The 19328-nt window shown below is 35.5% G+C and overlaps 1 protein-coding gene across 1 annotated transcript in view; it reads right to left on the reverse strand.

Annotated features, from left to right (window-relative positions):
• Positions 1-1844: 1844 nt before the first annotated feature.
• Positions 1845-19328, reverse strand: part of COL5A2 (collagen type V alpha 2 chain) — a 143332-nt gene continuing 125848 nt past the window's right edge. Inside the window, exons 44-54 of the mRNA XM_062189006.1 lie at positions 16189-16296; positions 15118-15171; positions 13064-13171; positions 12463-12516; positions 10200-10307; positions 9423-9476; positions 8298-8405; positions 6779-7070; positions 4881-5068; positions 2988-3227; positions 1845-2287 (exon numbers count right to left, since the gene is read on the reverse strand). Of these exons, the coding sequence (XP_062044990.1) occupies positions 2141-2287; positions 2988-3227; positions 4881-5068; positions 6779-7070; positions 8298-8405; positions 9423-9476; positions 10200-10307; positions 12463-12516; positions 13064-13171; positions 15118-15171; positions 16189-16296 (1461 nt within the window). The 3' untranslated portion in view covers positions 1845-2140. The remainder of the gene's footprint in view (positions 2288-2987; positions 3228-4880; positions 5069-6778; positions 7071-8297; positions 8406-9422; positions 9477-10199; positions 10308-12462; positions 12517-13063; positions 13172-15117; positions 15172-16188; positions 16297-19328) is intronic.

The raw sequence follows: 19328 nt of genomic DNA on the forward strand, positions 1-19328 counted from the left end.
CAGTGCTGGCATCCCCAGCTGCTCCACTTTCGATCCAGCTCTCTGCTATGGCCTGGGAAAGCAGTAGAAGATGGCCCAAGTCCTTGGGCCCCTGCACCCACGTGGCAGACCAGGAAGAAGCTCCTGGCTCCTATCTTCACATAGGCGTAGCTCCGTCCATTGCAGCCAATTGTGGAGTGAACCAGGAACCAGCAGATGGAAGACTCTCTCTCTCTCTCTCTCTCTCCCTCTTTCTCTCCCTCTCTCCTTCTAACTCCGACTTTCAAATAAATAAATAAATATCTAATAATAAAATAAATAAAAATAAAACTGTAGACAAGATGATTTAATGCAATTCTTTTCAATATATGTTTTATATTACAGTTTTTGAACTATGAGATAGTTACTGCTTTCCCTTTTTATCAGTAATACTACCCTGAAATTTTAAAAGGCATAGACAATTATAATTAGTGTCATGTTGCCTTTGTGGGTTAATTTGAGTCAGTACCTACATATTGGAAGATATATCTTTTAAACAAATAACAGAGAAAGAATACCACAACATCTTACTTTTCACTATTAAAAATGAAAAGAATCTAATATTTTGAAGGAATTCCACAAAAGAAGAAAACCACTGACATGACAAAAGCGTGCATTTAATTTGAGCTTTACAGAGAGATACATGACGAAAGTTGTGTGCATGGCTTGTCCTTTGGGATGGCCCCAGCTGTTTATTTTTAAAGAAGAAATAAAAATGGAGCCAACAAAAGCAATTAGAAAAAAAAAAAATCTGAGACACAAGGGGACCTACATGTTCTAGTTTAAGAAACATGCAAGTATTACAAAGCATTCCAGATACAGTATGACAGAGAAACAGTGAAAGGCACTGGAACAATGCTTTTTCTTTCAGAAAAGGAAGTCTAGCAATTATGGTTTTACAACGGTGTTGATGAAACAATCTTTATTTTAACGACTTTTGTAGAAAGCATTTTAGCACCATCATTAAAGAAAAAATAGCAATTATATATTTTTAGCCCTGCCTATCTCCATTCTTGGAATAATAACAGAAGCATAGCACCTTTTAATATCTAAAATATAAACAAGAATCGTAAGTCCATCCCAGCTTCTAGAGATGAGGTAGCTCATGCTAAGAAATGTTGGGCCATTTTTTTCCTATGAAAGTTCAAAGGCCAAATGGTCTAATTCCAATCATCACATTTGATTAGAGTTAGCTCTATAACTCTGGGTTTCTAGATGTTTTTCTTCATTATAAGCTTCAGGATGATGAGATTGTATATATGGAACAGTCTCAACTTTGAGTCTTAGATACATATTTATAAAGTTGTATGCGTGAATTATTTTGAACTTATTTAAGTGTTCACAAAACTTCCTTCTGTATTGATAGACTGCATCAAAAGGGAAAAAGTACTTTTAAATTTTCATGAGCATTAAGTCTAAACCTAACACCCTTCACAAAAATTTAAGAGAAAGTAATTTCATGTTGTTTTCCTGAAATTCCATGAAATATATATTATTTTTTAAAATTCCATTTAACACAATGAGAAACTAGTACTTTTGAACATTTTCTTTTTAAGAGCCTCAATAATGGTTATACAATATCAAGACATAGGTAGGTTTCAATCACAAGATTAAACAATTTGATTTCATTTTCCATTGATAATCAGGGAATGAAAGGTCACAAAAGGGCACAACTTTCTTTTTTTTAAACTGCAGCCAAGCAAAATAAACATGTGTTGTAGTTTTATATACCCCACTCTCTAAGCTACCTGCCAGGAAGAAGAATTTCCTCATAAATACTAAGCAACCTTTTTCATTACATTGAAATAAATTGAAGAAAACGGAGATTTCTTTATTCAATCAGTTTACTTCTTTTTAAAGGTGGTCATTGTCATCGGTCATCTTAAACCTAAATTGCCATATTGAAACATATTTTAAATCAATTAAAACTTGGGGATTGTAAGTAAAATAAATATCTGAAGGATAAGGAGGCCAGGCACTTAAGACCATATATACAGTGCTGACGAAGGATCAGCCATTGTTTCAAGAGTCTCAGGATCAACTTCAAAACAGTCAAACTTCTCATGAATGATGGTGGTCGTCATTGATGGTGGCGGTCATTGTAGATGCATCTTGGCTTAGTTTACATAAAACAAACTGGCCCAACTTCAACGCCAAATTCCTGGTCTGTGCTGCCAACATCCACAGGGGCAATATCTATGATGGGCAAGCGTGCCACATTCTGTGTTCTATATTCAAAGACGGTCTTGCCCATATTTCCATTTCGTTTCTGGAATTAAATGGTGCAAGGATTAATAGTATCTACATTTTTTCCCATGTATGTTACACAGCAAACCCCTCAGTCAACTTCATAATGTAAAAGTAAAAGCAATGACTTTTAGAACACTACTTAAAAGAGACTAGTTACTTAAAGTGAGGTACTACCATGCTTGGTAGGCATTTCTTTCATGCTTTCAGTGAATAAATTTCTTTTCTTCTTTGGCAGGTACACAAATGATCACTAATAACATAAATTATGATTTCTTTGTTTTTCACAAATGAAATAATAATTCAAAATAATATTTCCTTATTTTACTTTATATCTGGATATGCTAGTGGGAAGATATACAAATCAGAAAAAATATACAAAGTATCTCAGATTGACTATATATTTTGGAGTTAATGAATTTTAAGCCTGAATTGTGATTCAATAAGCTAATAACTTACAGAGGAACCAAAGAGAGTTTGCAGAATAGCTGGATCAGATCCTGGAGATCCAGACCTTTCTTTATTGTTTTGTGTTAAAAAACACTATCATGTTCTGTGTGTAAGCACTCACTCAAATTTACTATAAAGAACAACTATAAACAAACCACTTCTGAGCTTATATACAAGGTGAAATTGCCTCCACTTCTAGATCCATGACAGTTTTTATCAAAAATAACTTATTTCTTCATCTAGGAAGTCAATGCGCATTAAAAAGTACTTACAGAGCAAGTATCGTGGAGAACTGTGTATCTGAATCTAACATTTCCCTCTGCTTTGATTTCTAGGTCATTTGCTCCTTTGAGAACCACAGCTTTCTTGAGGCTCTTAGTTTGATCATCCATGTATCCTACACTGTTTTTGCAGATGTAAGTAATGTTCTGGGAGGCTTCTTTAGACAGAAGGCGAAGGAAAGTCATCTGAGTAATTGCTGTGTTAGGTGACTGGTGGTCTCCATAAGTAAACTGGAAAAACAAAGTCTCTTATATACAATACTGAATGGTTTTGTATTGCCCTACACATAGACAGATGGTAGGTGGATAGACAGATTTCAAACAAACCAATTCTGAAGAATATTCCCTTAATTCTTGTTATATAACGAGCTATTCTACTTCCCTAAAATATCTATGAATAGTCACAAGAACTTTTGGCCTTACCACACCTACCAAGAAATGATGAAATCGGTAATAAAAATGTAGGGATTTTTAAAATACGCTTTAATCATATATCAAAAATAACTCATTATTTTATTGCTAACTATAATAAGAATTTCAAAGTAAGTATTGGTATAAAATCTTCTTTACACTAACTGTTATACACTTAAAAGAAATACGAATGTGAAGCCAGCATGGTGGCACAGTAGATTAAGGTGCTGCCTATAATGCCAGCATCTCACAAGAGCTCTGGTTCATGTTCTGGCAGCTGGATTAAGTACTTGGATCCATGCCACTGACATGGGAGACCAGGATGAAGCTCCTGGCTTCTGGATCTGGCCCATTCCTCTCTCACCCGCTCTCTCTCACCCGCTCTCTCTTTTCTCTCTCCGTCTCTCTCTGTCTTTATCTCTCTGTAAGTCTGCATTTCAAGTAAATAAATAAAACTTTAAAAAAAAAGAAATAAGCATCCAAAATTCCCCATTAGCTAACCAAAGTAATCAAAAATTATTTCCCATGGGCTGTTTCCTATTTATCTTCTACTTTGTTTTCAATGCTTCCATTTGAGTTTCTTACAAAATGTTATGTTAGATAAATTATATTTCAACTGTTTATATTAAAATTTCATGCTTATTCAATAATGGTAGATTCTAACACATCTTGCATGAATTCATGATGTTCTTATTCATATTTATCCTGAATATGAATTCTGGGAAAATGTCAAGAGCTGAAGTGAGAAGATAACATCAGGATAAAGCTTCCAGAAAGGGGTCTGGAAAGAAATATTGGTACTATAATAGGAAGTGGCAAGGCCAGATAAGGTTCTAATCATTAAACCATGATAGAAACATAGGGCAACCTGGGACCTTAAAAAAATATTCACAGAATTCATAGAATAACAAAATGTGCTTTAAGACTATAAAGTTTATGAAATTGTTTAACTATGAAGAATTTATTATAGTAGTTGCTTTATATTTGATTACCACTTACTATATACTAGATATTACACTGAGCACTTTATATTCACACAAGGCCATGGCATGATGCACTTTCAACTGGTAAAGCTGAAGTTCCAGAAGCTTTAAGGACTTCATAAGGTGCCAAAGTCAATAACAGGTGCAACTAAGAGCTGCCCAGTTCTCCAGAAGGTGAATATAAGAACTGCCTTTTAATTATTGCAAGGTCCCTTCACATATGTTTTACAACTTGTACAATGTACATTTAAGGAATTAATATAAAAAAGTGTTACTTTTCTACAATTCATCAATGTGAAAGTTATGATTCAAAATTTATGCTAATTTAATTCATAGTAAAACTGTTTATGTAATAATCATTGCAAATATAATTAATTAGAATAAATTGCTTCAAAATAAAATAGGTCAAAAATAATAGCATAGTAACTAATAAATTTCAAAATAAAAGAAAATATGAGAAGCACAATTCTTGATAAGCACATTAAATTACCTGAGATCCTCTGTTCATATCAAGACCATACCAAACAGGCTTGTGGTCAGGGGATTTGCTGGCCCACCAGGTTTTACAAGGTATACTGGATGGAATTGCTGAAATACATGTTTCTCCTGTTTCCATGTTGCAGTAAACTTTGATTGCATCTTCAACAGATCCCTGATTAGGATCAATCCAGTATTCACCTATTTTCCAAAATAGAAATATTTGCTAAATAAAGAAATTCTCAAACATGATTATGAATCCTTTAAAGAATTAACAGTGAGTTTGAGGTTATGAACTCGCTGATTAAGGATTCTATGGGAAAAGAATAGTCCTTAAATGAAAGTAACTGTGATTGTATTGGGGGCTTTTCTGAACATTAGTTGCTGTTGTTCTAAGGCACTTAGCCAAATTATGTATTTAAGGTTCAATGCATTCACATGAAGGAAATGTCATTATCCCCATAATAGATGAGAAAACAAGTTCATAAGGGATCATCTGCAACACATAATTGACTTTGTCAAAATACATGCATTCTTGTTAAATTTATAAAGTCAAAATTTTGACTCAAATTATAATTGAAATATAATAAAAGAATGTATTATCAAAACCATGAATAAAGTAAATAAAGGAGTCAAATTACAATTAGAATGCTGTAAATCTTTTCACTGGCACTGGTAAAAATTAATCTTTGCTATATGAGGGATTTTTGAAATAGGATATACTAGGTTCATGGTTGGTGCTATAAAGAGTCAAATAAATATATAAATATACATTGGTTCATATATTTGTGTGTATATCATCTGTATATGAAAAAATAAATTTCAATTAAAATGAAAGAACAGTGATAAGAGTAGAGAATAAAATTGCTTATTTTTCAATGATAATTTCTGCTATCTTGTCAACATTATTTCACTTATCTGAAACTGAGACATTTCACAGTTCATCCCTATGGCCTAGAATCCTTTTCTCCAGGTGTTGTTAGATTAAACAAAATGATAGAATATGACAAACCTTAAGCATGGTGCACATAACTAGGGTAGAAAAAAGATTTCATTCCAAATGCCTATAACCTAACTATAACATTATCCTGCCAGTGGAGATTCCAACAGTGTTATTCATAGAACATGAAACCACATAGCTGTAATTCTGTACTCAGATAAATTTTCAATGCAATATATATTTTATTTGACCTTTGATAATCCAACAATATATTATAGCATATTAAAAATTTCAAGAGATTGGGTTCAGCATTGTGGTATAGTAGGTTAAACTATACCATAATGCCACTTGTGACAGTCTTGGCCCACTCCAATTCAAATCCAGTTTCCTGCTAATGAATTTGGGAAAGCAGAGGAGGATGGCCCAACCCTTCCACCCACACAGGAAACTTGGAAGAAGTTCTTGTCTCCTGGCTTCAGCCATTGCAGCCATTTGGAGAATGAATCAGCAGATGGAAGATCTCTCTCTTTCTCCACCTCTCCTCTCTCTCTCTTTCTCTCTGTCAGTCTCTCTCTCTCTCTCTTTCAAATAAATAAATAAGTCCTTTTGTAAAAAATTTCAAGAGGTCACGCAAGTAAATAAACATGATGAATTGTGCTTAAGTATTTTCTATCACCACGAATCCTTATTTCTTCTAAAAATCATCAATATTTTAAGACTATTGAATGGAAATGGAAATACTATATACATGGAGCTAGGATATGCCCTCTAGTATACTATCTATCATCTTGTCCTCTAATTTTTCATGCAACTGTCTCCAACAGTAAACTGTAAGCTCCATGACATATTTGTAATTTTCTCTCTTATGTGTATCACTAAGCAGAAAGCCAATAAGATATTTTTTGGAATGTGGTTGAGAATATACAATCAGAAACATTGGGTTCTGCTCAGATGGGCCATTGCTTACTCACCACTTTGCTTTGTAGAATGGCAAAGCCTTAAGTCATCACAAGTACGGGCTGGATGCTTTTTAGAACCATCAGGGCTGCGCATGGTTTCAATCTGACTACTGAGTGACTTCAGTGTTGCATGGACCCCTGGATCTGTTATGTTTTTGTCATCAGGAGCCGCCTGGTCTTCAGTAAATTCTGGAAGAGGATCTGGCATGCTTTCATCGTAGTGCCCCATAATATCTCCAAGGGCAGCTGTCAGGTGGCCAGGGGGACCTGGAGGACCAGGTGGTCCAGGCTCCCCAGGAGGACCCTAGTTCAAAAAAATTGTAAAGACATTTAACACGTTGTTTTTGTCTTCCTAAACTTGTGGGACTTGGTGCCTGGGGAGTTAGAGTGCAACATTCCAGTCGGACAGTGCTAGGAAGTCTGTGACTCATGCTTTTTGTAACTAGATGGGGCTGGCCTGCCAGGCTGTAGCATTCCAAGGATGAGAAATGATGCTTCTTTTTCAGGCAACATAACTGCAAGGCAGCATAGGAGATAAATAGGACTCAAAGCACAAAACATTAGCTCTGCTGTTTACCTTGCGGAGAGAATATATTTTATGCAGAGAACAAGTAGATATGCACAATCATTTCTAAACTCTTTGAGGCCAAAGTGCTACCAAAATAGTTACAAAGTATTTATGGACAGAAGATGTACAAGGTATGTAGGGAAGTTGTGGGTGCTGATTCAATAAGTCTATGTATCAATACCAATGAAATACCCATAAGAATCAGCCATACTTACAGACTGAGAGAATCCCCCCCCCCCCACTTCCAGACTGGGAAGAGGGAGAGCACAAGAAGTCTTTTAATGACTATGTAGATAAAAATTCTAAGCACTAGACAAAAGTGAAGAGAATCCAAAATAAATAAGGAACTCCACTTCCTTATTGCCAAGTAAGAACTACTGGAATGAGGGAGAGGTGAATGCAGAGGCCAGGAAGTAGGTCCTCTCTATGACTTCTGCCTTACCCCTAGGAAGAACTGAGCAATGTGAAAGAACCAGGTGACAAACTGAACATACACATTGTCTCTTGTGTTATGTTGACAGCATAGACCTGGAAGTCAGAAGGCTGGAGTTCCGGGGTGAGCATTTGGCCTAATGGTTAAGTCACGAGTTGAGATGCCCACATTCTCAGAGATTTTCATGAATTAATAAGTATATCTCACAGACACTTAGATTATTGCCATCTAAAGCAAAGCAACATTTTCATATCTTTAATTATAAATATACTTCTACCTTGCTATCTGCTGTTACTGTTATAACATTAAGTCAAGGCCTGGGGAGCTTGGGTGCAGATTTTATGCATATTAAATAACCAATAATAAGATATTTTAACTAGTCATTATACACACAAGCACGTGTATAATTTCTAGGTTAGTTTTTAGGGTCCCTTAAGTCTTTTCTCATCCAGCTACAGAGACATTACTGGACGGAATCCAAGCTATTGAATTCAACAGCATTTCTAGCATGCAAACCCTGCTGACTTTACCTCTGGCCCTGCTTCTCCCACACTGCCCCGCACACCAGGAGGTCCAATTGGTCCTAGTGGTCCAGGGTTTCCTTCTTTGCCAGAAGGACCAACTGGGCCTGGAGGACCCTGTAAGAAACAAAGGCTGACTTTTAGTTTCTATGAAGAAGATTTGTATTATGTCTTTTTGTAATCGAAAAACAAGTTTACATAGGAACAACTGCAGCGATGTCTCAGATTCATTTTCTCCATGACTCCTGGCACTTCATAATATTTACAATTTAACCACATGTGAAATTTCCATCGTCTGTGCCTGACAAAAGACCAGTAGGAGCTAAAATCTTTAGTCAACTATCCACCAACCTTGATGGGTAGGAACTACTTTATAAATCTCAAGTATTGTAAACGTAGTTGAAAATCCAATTAACTTGGAATGAAAAATGATAAGTTGGAGTATTTGTTGTAAATGGTATTTGTATGCTTATACTTCAAAATCTTATCACAACATAGTAAGCTGCATACTATCATTCACAATATGATATGAGATTTCTTTAGACTCTGTAGATATAGCAGAACTTTTCTAATTAATATTTCAAATTTTTTAGAAAAATTTTTCTATTTTCCTAAATAATTACATATATCCTTTGTCTTATGACACTAATGACTTATTAGAGGCAGCAAGAATATAAATGCAGAATTTGTAAAAGCTTCAGATATTGAATTCATTTTATGATTTTCCTCCAAATCAGCCTTTTGCAAACTACTTATGTGGAACAATCACAATTTTATACAAAGGACAAAACAGATCCAACTTCAAAATCCACCTCCTCTCATGGAAAGTCCTATCATATCAGCTCAAAAAGTATAAGCTTAATAGAAATTTAAACTAAAACAAAATTAACAGGTGAATATATCCCAACCCTAGGTCAGAGATTTTAATGTCTTGCCATGAAGTACTATGTCATATTTCATATTTCTACTTAACATTTATTGCTGAATTGTTTGTCTCATACATTTGCTGCCAACTTCAGAGAATATGAGTCAACTTCAACGTCAATGCTTCAAATGATACTCAAGCATAAGGAGTATGTTACCAAAGGCACTATTTATAGCTGAAATTTAACTAATTCTGCTTTTTTCACTTACTCTTGGGCCAAATGGTCCAGGAATTCCAGCACTACCTTGTTCACCATTTGGACCCTAAGTAGGAATAAAAGGAAAATTTTGTCAATATAGTTAGAATCTACATTGTGCCATTCTCAGATTTTAATATATACTGAAATTGACTTTAGCAATATAAGCTACTTAATCAATCCAAATGTCTACCTGACCAGTACCAAAAGTAATTGTAGAAGTAAACATACATACAGCTTTCTGCTTTATTTCTCCCCTTATAAAATAACCGTTATGCATGTATGTGTGACTTTATTAAGGAACTAGTTATTCATCTAGATCATTGTTGAGGGGTCAGCATTGTGGTGGAGCAGATTAAACCACTGACTGAGATGCTGGCATCCCATATGGGCGCTGATTCATGTCCCAGCTGCTCGGCTTCCAGGCCAGCTCCCTGCTAATGCCCTGGGAAAGCAGCAGAAGATGGCCTAGGTGCTTGGGCCACTGCCATCTGTGTGGAAGACCTAGACAAAGCTCCTGGCTCCTGGCTTTGGCTTGGCCCAGCCCTGGCCCTTGTGGCCATTTAGGGAGTGAACCAGCAAATTTAAGATCAGTCTCTCTCTGTTTCTCCTTCTCTGTCACTCTTCCAAAAATAAATAAATCTTTTCTTAAAAAAGGATATTCTTTGAATGAAAATAAGATTTCAAAAGACCATCTATCTTATAGACAGAAATATGTGCATATGTTCATATCAACATATCTGTGTATGCTTACATGGCAGGCAGAAAAACACTTAAAGGAATGACTTACAGGAGGGCCAGGAAGCCCCTGTAGACCAGTGAAGCCTCTGTGGCCCTTCTGACCTCGATCACCTCTGTCACCATGATCGCCTTTGTCACCACGAGGTCCTTGGGGTCCCTAGAAACAGTCATGGAATGGACATTACTGGTTACTACTACAATATACTATACTTTCATTTTTAATAATTGTATTTAGAATAATTTTGAACCTTGCATTTAATATGAATTAACATATTGACTAATCTAACATTAGAGCTAGGATTTTTTTCTGTTTTTCTCAAGGAATAGTAGATCACTGAAAAAACAGACATATAATGAAGCCTCCTAAAGATTCAGTTTTTAAACATTTACCCTACATTTATAATAAAAGGAAGTATTTTTTTTTAAGTTTGGCCTACCCTATCTGAAATGTTTTTCAACGATTGTTTTTCACATATTTGGCTGACAGCATTACGTGAAAATACTGCCTCCATATACTTATTATTTTAAATTAAAACAAGAGTATGTTTCCTCTAAGAATGAAAGTTATTAAATTTTATGTGCAAACAAATTAACTGGATATGAAAACTGAGCTTATATTAAAAATTGAAAAATCTTTTAACAGAAGGAGAAATATCACTATTAAGCTTCTTTCCTGATAAGAAAACAGGAAGAATGCCTATGATTTCCTCATATCTGCAATATTTGTATCCAAATCCAATGATCTTGATCCCAGGAGACTAATGAAAAATTCACAGTTAAAAATCTTATTTTGGGATAGAAGCTACACCCAAAAAAGAAGTGAGAAGTATCTGAGGTAGGTTTTTTGTTCTGTTTTGCTTTTGGTCTTAAGTCTGGGGTATTAAAAACAGCTCCAGGAATTCAGTGGCTCATGGTAAACTAGCAAATGACTAAGCGGCATGGAGTCATCTCATGTTCAAGGCCAGTTTCCAATGTATCTAGAGTTTGCCTAAAAATAATTGGAGCCCCGTTAGTCTAACCTTGGAAGGTTGATGGACTCATCAAATTGACTGGCTTTAAGGTGGATTCTTCCCTTATCAGATTTTTGTTTTAATTTTGTTTTTTTTTAAATTGTATTGTTGGACATCATACAAACCCTTTCATAATAAAAATAAGACTAGATTTCAGTAGCTCTTACATATTTTATACAACAATCTAAATTTAAATATCAAAATCAATGTTCCCATAATCTTAGAAAGGGCCTTTTATCTGGGGAGATGTCCCAAAGTTTTACAATTGAAAATAATCTATATCAGAAAGTACATTATTATAATGTTAATTAAAATTTACTTACAGAAAATAAAACACTGTTTCTGTAACTACTTAGGAAGCCATTCACTTGATATGTTATGAAACTGAGATCTTTGCTAATCAAGCTTGAATCTAACCTAACAATTATTATTAATAATACGGCCAAACTTTTAAATATATAATTGTACTTCATGAATATGGACATTATATAATAAGCATGACAAACATTACCTATTAGACTGCCCATAAGAGGTGATCCATTATCAGATACCTCTATAATAATAATTAACCTGAAAGTGATTGTAAATAACAAAAACATCATGACGTAGACAGTAAAGCTTAGTAAAAAACAAAACAAAGAATTTAAACAGTACTTTCCGAATTTTCAAGGAGTTTTGAAATCCACTTGTAGATGGGATTTTTAGAAAAGCTCAGAGAAAAGTGCTCTATTTTCCTTATTTTTTTGGGAGAAAACTGTGACTTTAAATGTCTTCATGGGCTGGCTGCTGTGGTCTGTACCCCATACTGGAGTGCCTTGTTTGAGACCTGGCTACTCTGTGCATATGATCAAGCCTGGGACTATTGTTCCTGGCAGGAAACAAACAAGGCCGAGCCCCTGCCATCTATGGGATAGAGTTCTAGGCTGCAGGCTTCAGCCTGACCCAGACTTGGTTGTTGCAGCCAAGAGCAATGAACCAGCAGACAAAAGATCTCACTCTCTCTCTTTCTCTTCTCTTCTCTCTCTCTCACTCTTTCTCTCTTTCTGCCTTTTAAGTAAATAAACAGATCTTTAAAAAATAAATGTCTTCATTGATTGTTAAAAGAATTCAATATTAAATTCAGAGAATCTATTAAAATTACTAAGCAAATATGAATGCTTACATTATTTCAAAGTAACTTTTTCCAGGCTTGAAGAATTTGATATTTTTCATTAATGTATCTTAAATCATACTTCATCTTTGGAACTATATTGTACATGAGGAAACATACTTTTTTTTTTTTAAGAAAAACAGAAAACATACCGGTAAACCACGCTTTCCAGCCCGACCAGGTGGTCCTATAGGACCCCGAGAACCCTGGAAGAAATGCTCACAATTAGTGTGCAAATCAGATATGCTTATGTTATACTGATACAGCCTGTCCAAATACATGTGTTTGTAACTGGACACGTATTGGGTATATGTGTGTCTGTGTGTATGCTCTTTTGATTGACTGAAATCAAATGAAGGCTAGTATGTACTGGAGAATCTGCTCACTCTAACTCCAATGACCCTTTATTGTCAATTTTACTCACTGGCTTCAGTAAATGATGATAACCTTGGTTTATCACAGCAAGACATTATTTGCTTACACTTTACACGGCAGATACTTGCTACATTTCATATAACTCAGCATTTTTTGGATGATAGAAGTCAAAGCATCAGAATCTTTCAATGCCTATTAGAGATGAAATATCTTAATGAAGACGGCAAGAAAATAGGGACTCATATGTAGCTGTTTATCCTTCTTTGTTTAGAGTCCTTTTACCCGGAGCACATGTATGATTGCATGCAGGCCTACATGGAGCTCGTAACACAGTGTATTCATACATACAATGGTCAGTGTGAAGCTGCCCCTCCTTACCGGATCGCCTCTCTGTCCTGCATCTCCAGGAGCACCAACAGGCCCAGGAGTTCCAGGGCCACCCTGAGAGCCTGGCAGGCCTGCAGGCCCAGGGTCGCCACGATCACCCTGACAAAAATAACCATGTTATTCCCTTAACATTTGTCCTATATGTTCAAGGTATTCATATACCTTTCAGGACTCATTTTTATTCATTTTTTACATATATTTATAACTAACAAAACAAAATAGAAAAGAATAAGACTACCATTTCCCAATTTTGAGTGTCATCTCACCACCTGATTACATCACCTATACCTCCTTACTCCTAGGGTCGCTGTTGTTGGGTTCTAGACATGGTCGCCTCGGGAATTTAACATGAGACCTAGACTGGCAGTCTCTAAACGGGAGTGTCTGTACTCTTGCATACACACACACTTCCCAGAGTGTAAAAACAAGGGCAAAGGCATCCACCTCCCATATGTTCAACTCCACGCATGTTCTTTCCGAAAACTGATTTCTTTTTAGTACCCTTGTTGTTCCCCTTGATTACTCACGTCTCTCCAATTTTATGAAAGAAAAGTAGGCATCCTACTGCCCATGATATTACTATAGTGTGATGTCCAGGGAGTAATGATCTCCAGACACCAAATTCAGAAGATTTTCTGGAAGCATGGTTCACTTGTGAATAAAGCTAAGGGGGGATGGGGAAGTCTGCTGCTTGTTTAACCATATGACTCAGTTATGACAAGGCTCCAAATATCATTTGTCTTCTTAAGAAGTCAGAAATGGGTTAACTGTGATATGAACATATATACCATCATTATGTGATTTGAAAGATAGTCAACATTTATTTCTGACATCAAGTTATCATGTTTGATTAATTTAGCAACTAAGTAATTAGTTCTAGAACAGACACATAATCAATCAGAGAAGCCAAATTGGCCACTCCCAGGTTTTGAAAAAACATTTAAAGCACATATTCAGTTAGAATTTAATAGGCATATAACCCTTTGCAACTATTTAAACTTGTGATTTTAAAAAATAATAACTAGAATTATACATAGTGGTGATAGACTTTCAAAATTATTTCAGGGGGTACATCAGCAAAATATTTGAAGACTACTACATTAGACAGTATATACCAACCAAGGAAAAAGTCTGGCAACAAGACAATTTGAAGTGCCTGCGATTGCAGGACACAGAGTAAGCTTTAGGTTAGAAATCTTCAAAACTCTACCCTATCCCCGGAACTTTTTTTTTTTTTTTTAGCATTAGGGTGCTCTTCAGTGCTTACTCTGAAATAAATTCATTAAGCATGTCATTCAATCTACACATGCCCAATGCTAAGAATATTAATCACATTTAAAGTATTACAAAAGTTTGATTCCGAAAATTTGTTCCAAATAACATAGCTAGTTAGACTCAAGACTGCAGATCACATATATCTGGCTCCAAAGTCTGTTCTGTTTCATCCCGAGCCTAAGAGGAGAAAAGCCAACTACCTCATAATAGACTTTAGAGTGAGGAATTATTTTGCTTTCACCGGCCTGAAATCTAGTCTGGGACAACTGTGTAACTATCAAAAGGGACAGGAGATTCAGGCAAAGTTGGTGAATTGCTCAGTTCAGCACATGTCTAATCTAAAACTACACCATGGAATAGGAAAATACAGTGTTTACGAAGCCACATGGTTCTGTTCTCACAGGGCATTCACTTTAGGGGATGAGCAGCGAAATTTAGATGTCACACAGCTCTATTTCATGTTTAACATTTTTGTAAATGAATTTGGAATTTAGACTATACCCTTACCTGAAGCCTTTTTGTTGTGCCAAAGATGAAAGCAATTTGCTTTCTTGCTCTTCATAAAATCTTAAACTTTGTTGAACAATCAAATGTCATTTCATTTATATGCCTTTTCAAAATTATGATCTTACACAAGCTTGCTGCTATGAGAACAATAAGAGCTGCATTGCAGCTCTGAAAACCATAAGTGGATTCTAGTGTTATCTAACATTAAAAGCATCTCAGGTGGACATGACTCTAGATTTTGTACTCAGTGAAATTATTCTTACACGTTCTCCAACAGCACCATCCCGTCCTGGAGTGCCATCGTTTCCAGCTGGACCCTGTAGTAAGCAACATTTGAAAAATAAGTAGCTATCTAACAAAAAGAAATAGTCCAATTGCCAGAAAATGACAACATATTTTATACTTCCTTTCTTTAAACTTTAAGTGGTATTCATTGGAACTCTCATTTTAAGAAGGTTTCTGTCATTTCTATTATTCTAAATTACTTATAAAATTATCAACAAATTTTTACTTAATCTAAATTCTTAACTTCTATTTCTTATTTACAAAGAGAAAAAAAATCCTCAGATATTTTAAGTAAAAAATTATATTCTCGTTACTTGATATTTGTATTACTGAAGAATGTTTTTTCTTATGTTTATCCAAATAATAATTTTAAATTTCTAAAATCAAATAACTATGTTTAGTTGACATTATTTTTAAAATAGTGCCCTCTCCCTGTTTTATTTCTACTTTGCATTTTATAAGTGTTTTCTAGACTATTTTATATGATTACTTATTTTAGAAAAATGCAACATTAGCTATTTGGTGATTCGTTCACTGAAGGACTCAATAGAGGACATTCCAAGCCTTTAGCTTCTCAATTTGCCTATCAAAAATCAATTTCCCTTCAAAAGGGCCTAAAGGAACATGACATTCGTGTCACTTTATAGTGATATTTAAGTAAAATGATTTCTACTTGCCTTGCCCTTTTCAAGAACATTCATTAATCCTATCACCATAAAACTTGGCAATTTTGATAAATACACCATTACAGAATGAAATAATAAGAGAAATGATGGATGGATATGTCCTTTCACCTTCAAAACAATTTGAAACAGCTAAGTCCACTAAAGTACTTAGCTCTAGACTAGATGAAGGTCATTGTGAAACACTGATCTTGTTCCTCTTTTGCCATCTTCTAGCCAGCTTTCTGGGAAAGCAGATTGTATCAAATTACATCATTTCATTAAGGTCAAATGTGCAATCAGTGTCTAAGTCAATTTCTAAATGAGAAAATAGTCCTTACGACACCCTGATGACAGGAGAAAGGTGATATTCGTGGCAATACTCACTTCCGGTCCAGGTTCCCCTACGGGACCATTTGAACCTGGGGGTCCCACAGGGCCAGGTGGACCTTTATCTCCTGTTGCACCAGTTGGTCCTGCTTTGCCTGGTGTGCCCTGAAATACAAGTGTAAGTAAGAAAACCATTTTTTAAGAAATTTAAGAATTTCTGTTCCCATAATAGCAACGTTTATTCCAATGATGCCTCTCTCCTTTCTACATTAATAATTGTCACTGGAATGTCTTCTTATAAGCATCTACACCTCTTTTTTTTTAGTTGGATATTTTTTTTCCAATGGAACTATTTTACAGAAGCCTAATATTTACTCAGGGCTGTCCCATCTAAAGAATATTAATTAGGAAATTATTTTTTTTCATTTATTAAACTTTTATTTAATGAATATAAATTTCCAAAGTACAGCTTATGGGTTACAATGGCTTCCCCCCTCCCATATCTTCCCTCCCTTTTCCCTCTCCCTCTCCCCTTCCATTCACATCAAGATTAATTTTCAATTCTCTTTATATACAGAAGATCAGTTTAGTATATATTAGGTAAAGATTTCAACAGTTTGCCCCCATATAGCAACACAAAGTGAAAAAAATACTGTTGGAGTACTAGTTATAGCATTAAATAACATTGTACAGCACATTAAAGACAGAGATCCTACATAATATTTTTTTAAAAAATTAATTAATTTTCTATGCCATTTCCAATTTAACACCAGGTTTTTTTTTTTCATTTCCAATTATCTTTATATACAGAAGATCGATTCAGTATATAATTAGTAAAGATTTCATCAGTTTGTACCCACACAGAAACACAAAGTGTAAAAATACTGTTTCAGTACTAGTTATAGCATTAATGCACATTAGACAACACATTAAGGACAGATCCCACATGGGATGTAAGTACACAGTGACTCCTGTTGCTGACTTAACAATTTGACACTCTTGCTCAAATTGTTAATTAGGAAATTATTAAAGGATTTTGGAGTTTCTTCAGCTCATGGCCTCAATATTTATGAGGAATGAATATTTATGGAACTGTTCATTTGGTTCATTTTTAAAAATTTTTCCCAAAGAAACATTTTATATATATGAATGCAATTTTTGTAAGTACAACTTAAGGAATATACTAATTCTTTCCACCATACTCACCCTCCCACCCCCACCCCCACCCCAACTCCTCCCCCCTATCCCATTCCCAGTCCCATTCTCCATTAAGATTCATTTTCAATGAACTTTATACATAGAATAATGACTCTATACTAAGTAAAGATTTCAACAATTTGCACACACACATACACACAAAGCTGTTCAAGAACAAGTTTTACAGTTAATTCCCATAATACAACTCATTGAAGACAGAGGCCCTGCATGGGTAGTAAGTGCACAGTGACTCTTATTGTTAATTTAATAATTAACATTCTTATGTATGTCAGTGATCACGGGAGGTTCTTGATATGAAGCCTTTTGAATCCAGAATTTCTGTCAGTATCTAGACAAGACCATAAGCAAAGTGGAAGTTCTCTCTTCCTTTTGGAGAAAAGTACATCCTTCTTTAATGGTCATTTCTGTCCATTGGGTCTCATGAACAGGGATCTTTCATGTAGGATATTTTTTGACACAGCATCTTGGTTTTCCATGCCTAAAAGGCTCTTGTGGGCTTTTCAGCCAGACCAGAATGCCTGAAGGGCTGATTCTGAGGTCAGAATGCTATTTAAAGCGATTATCATTCTATGAGTCTGCTGTGTGAACTGCTTCCCGTGTTGGAACATTCTCTCTTTTATAATTCTATTATTACTACTAGACACTTGATCTTATTTATATGATCTCTTTAGCATTTAATCCTATCTATATGATCACTTTTAACATTTAATATGATCACTTTAATACTTAAGAAGGCATTTTTACCACCCAGCTTAAGAGATTTGGGGTCTCATGGCAAGTTTTTAAACTGTACCCCTAGGCCGGTGCCGTGGCTTAACAGGCTAATCCTCCACCTTACGGCGCCGGCACACCGGGTTCTAGTCCCAGTTGGGGTCCCAGATTCTGTCCCCGTTGCCCCTCTTCCAGGCCAGCTCTCTGCTATGGCACAGGAATGCAGTGGAGGATGGCCCAAGTGCTTGGGCCCTGCACCCGCATGGGAGACCAGGATAAGCACCTGGCTCCTGGCTTCGGATCAGCGAGAAGCGCCAGCCGCAGCGGCCATTCGAGGGTGAACCAACGGCAAAGGAAGACCTTTCTCTCTGTCTCTCTCTCTCTCTCACTATCTACTCTGCCTGTCAAAAAATAAAAAATAAAAATAAAAAACTGTACCCTTAGAAGTAAGTCTGTAGGAATGTATGCAGGATTATACAGCTTTACAGTTACAAACTTCCTACTCCCTTTCATTCCAACTCTTATTTTTTACTGAGATCTATTTTCAATTGACTTTATACACATATGATTAATTCTATGTTAAGTAAAGATTTCAATAATAGTATGAAGAAGAAAGAAAAAAAAAATGTTCCTCAACAGTCAAGACAAGGGCTATTCAAGTTATTGCTTCTCAAAATGTCAATTTCACTTCTACAGATATCTTTTTAGGTGATCTATTAGTTATCACAGATCAGAGAGAACACATGGTATTTGTCCCTTTAGGACTGGCATATTTCACTAAGTATAATGTTTTCCAGATTCATCCATTTTGTTGAAAATAACCAGGTTTCTTTTTTTTACCACTGTGTAGTATTCCATAGAGTACATATCCCATAATTTCTTCAGTTGTCAGGCATGTGGGTTGATTCCATATCTTAGCTATTGTGAATTGAGTTGCAATAAACATGGGAGTACAGATAACTATTCTATTTGCTGATTTCATTTAGCTTGGGTAAATTTCCAGGAGTGGTATGGCTGAGTCATATGGTAGGACTATATTCAGATTTCTAAGGTATCTCCAAACTGTCTTTCATAGTGGTTTTACCAGTTTACATTCCCACAAACAGTGAATTAGGGAATCTTTTCTCCCTACATTCTCGCCAGCATTTGTTGTTTGTTGATTTCTGTATGAAAGCCATTCTGTCAATCAAATCCAAAACAGATCAAAAAGAACATTCACCTTGACCAAGTGGGATTTATCCCTGGTATGCAGGGATGGTTCAATATCA

The sequence above is a fragment of the Lepus europaeus genome, chromosome 1 (genome assembly GCF_033115175.1).
Source record: "Lepus europaeus isolate LE1 chromosome 1, mLepTim1.pri, whole genome shotgun sequence".
Taxonomy (NCBI): domain Eukaryota; kingdom Metazoa; phylum Chordata; class Mammalia; order Lagomorpha; family Leporidae; genus Lepus; species Lepus europaeus.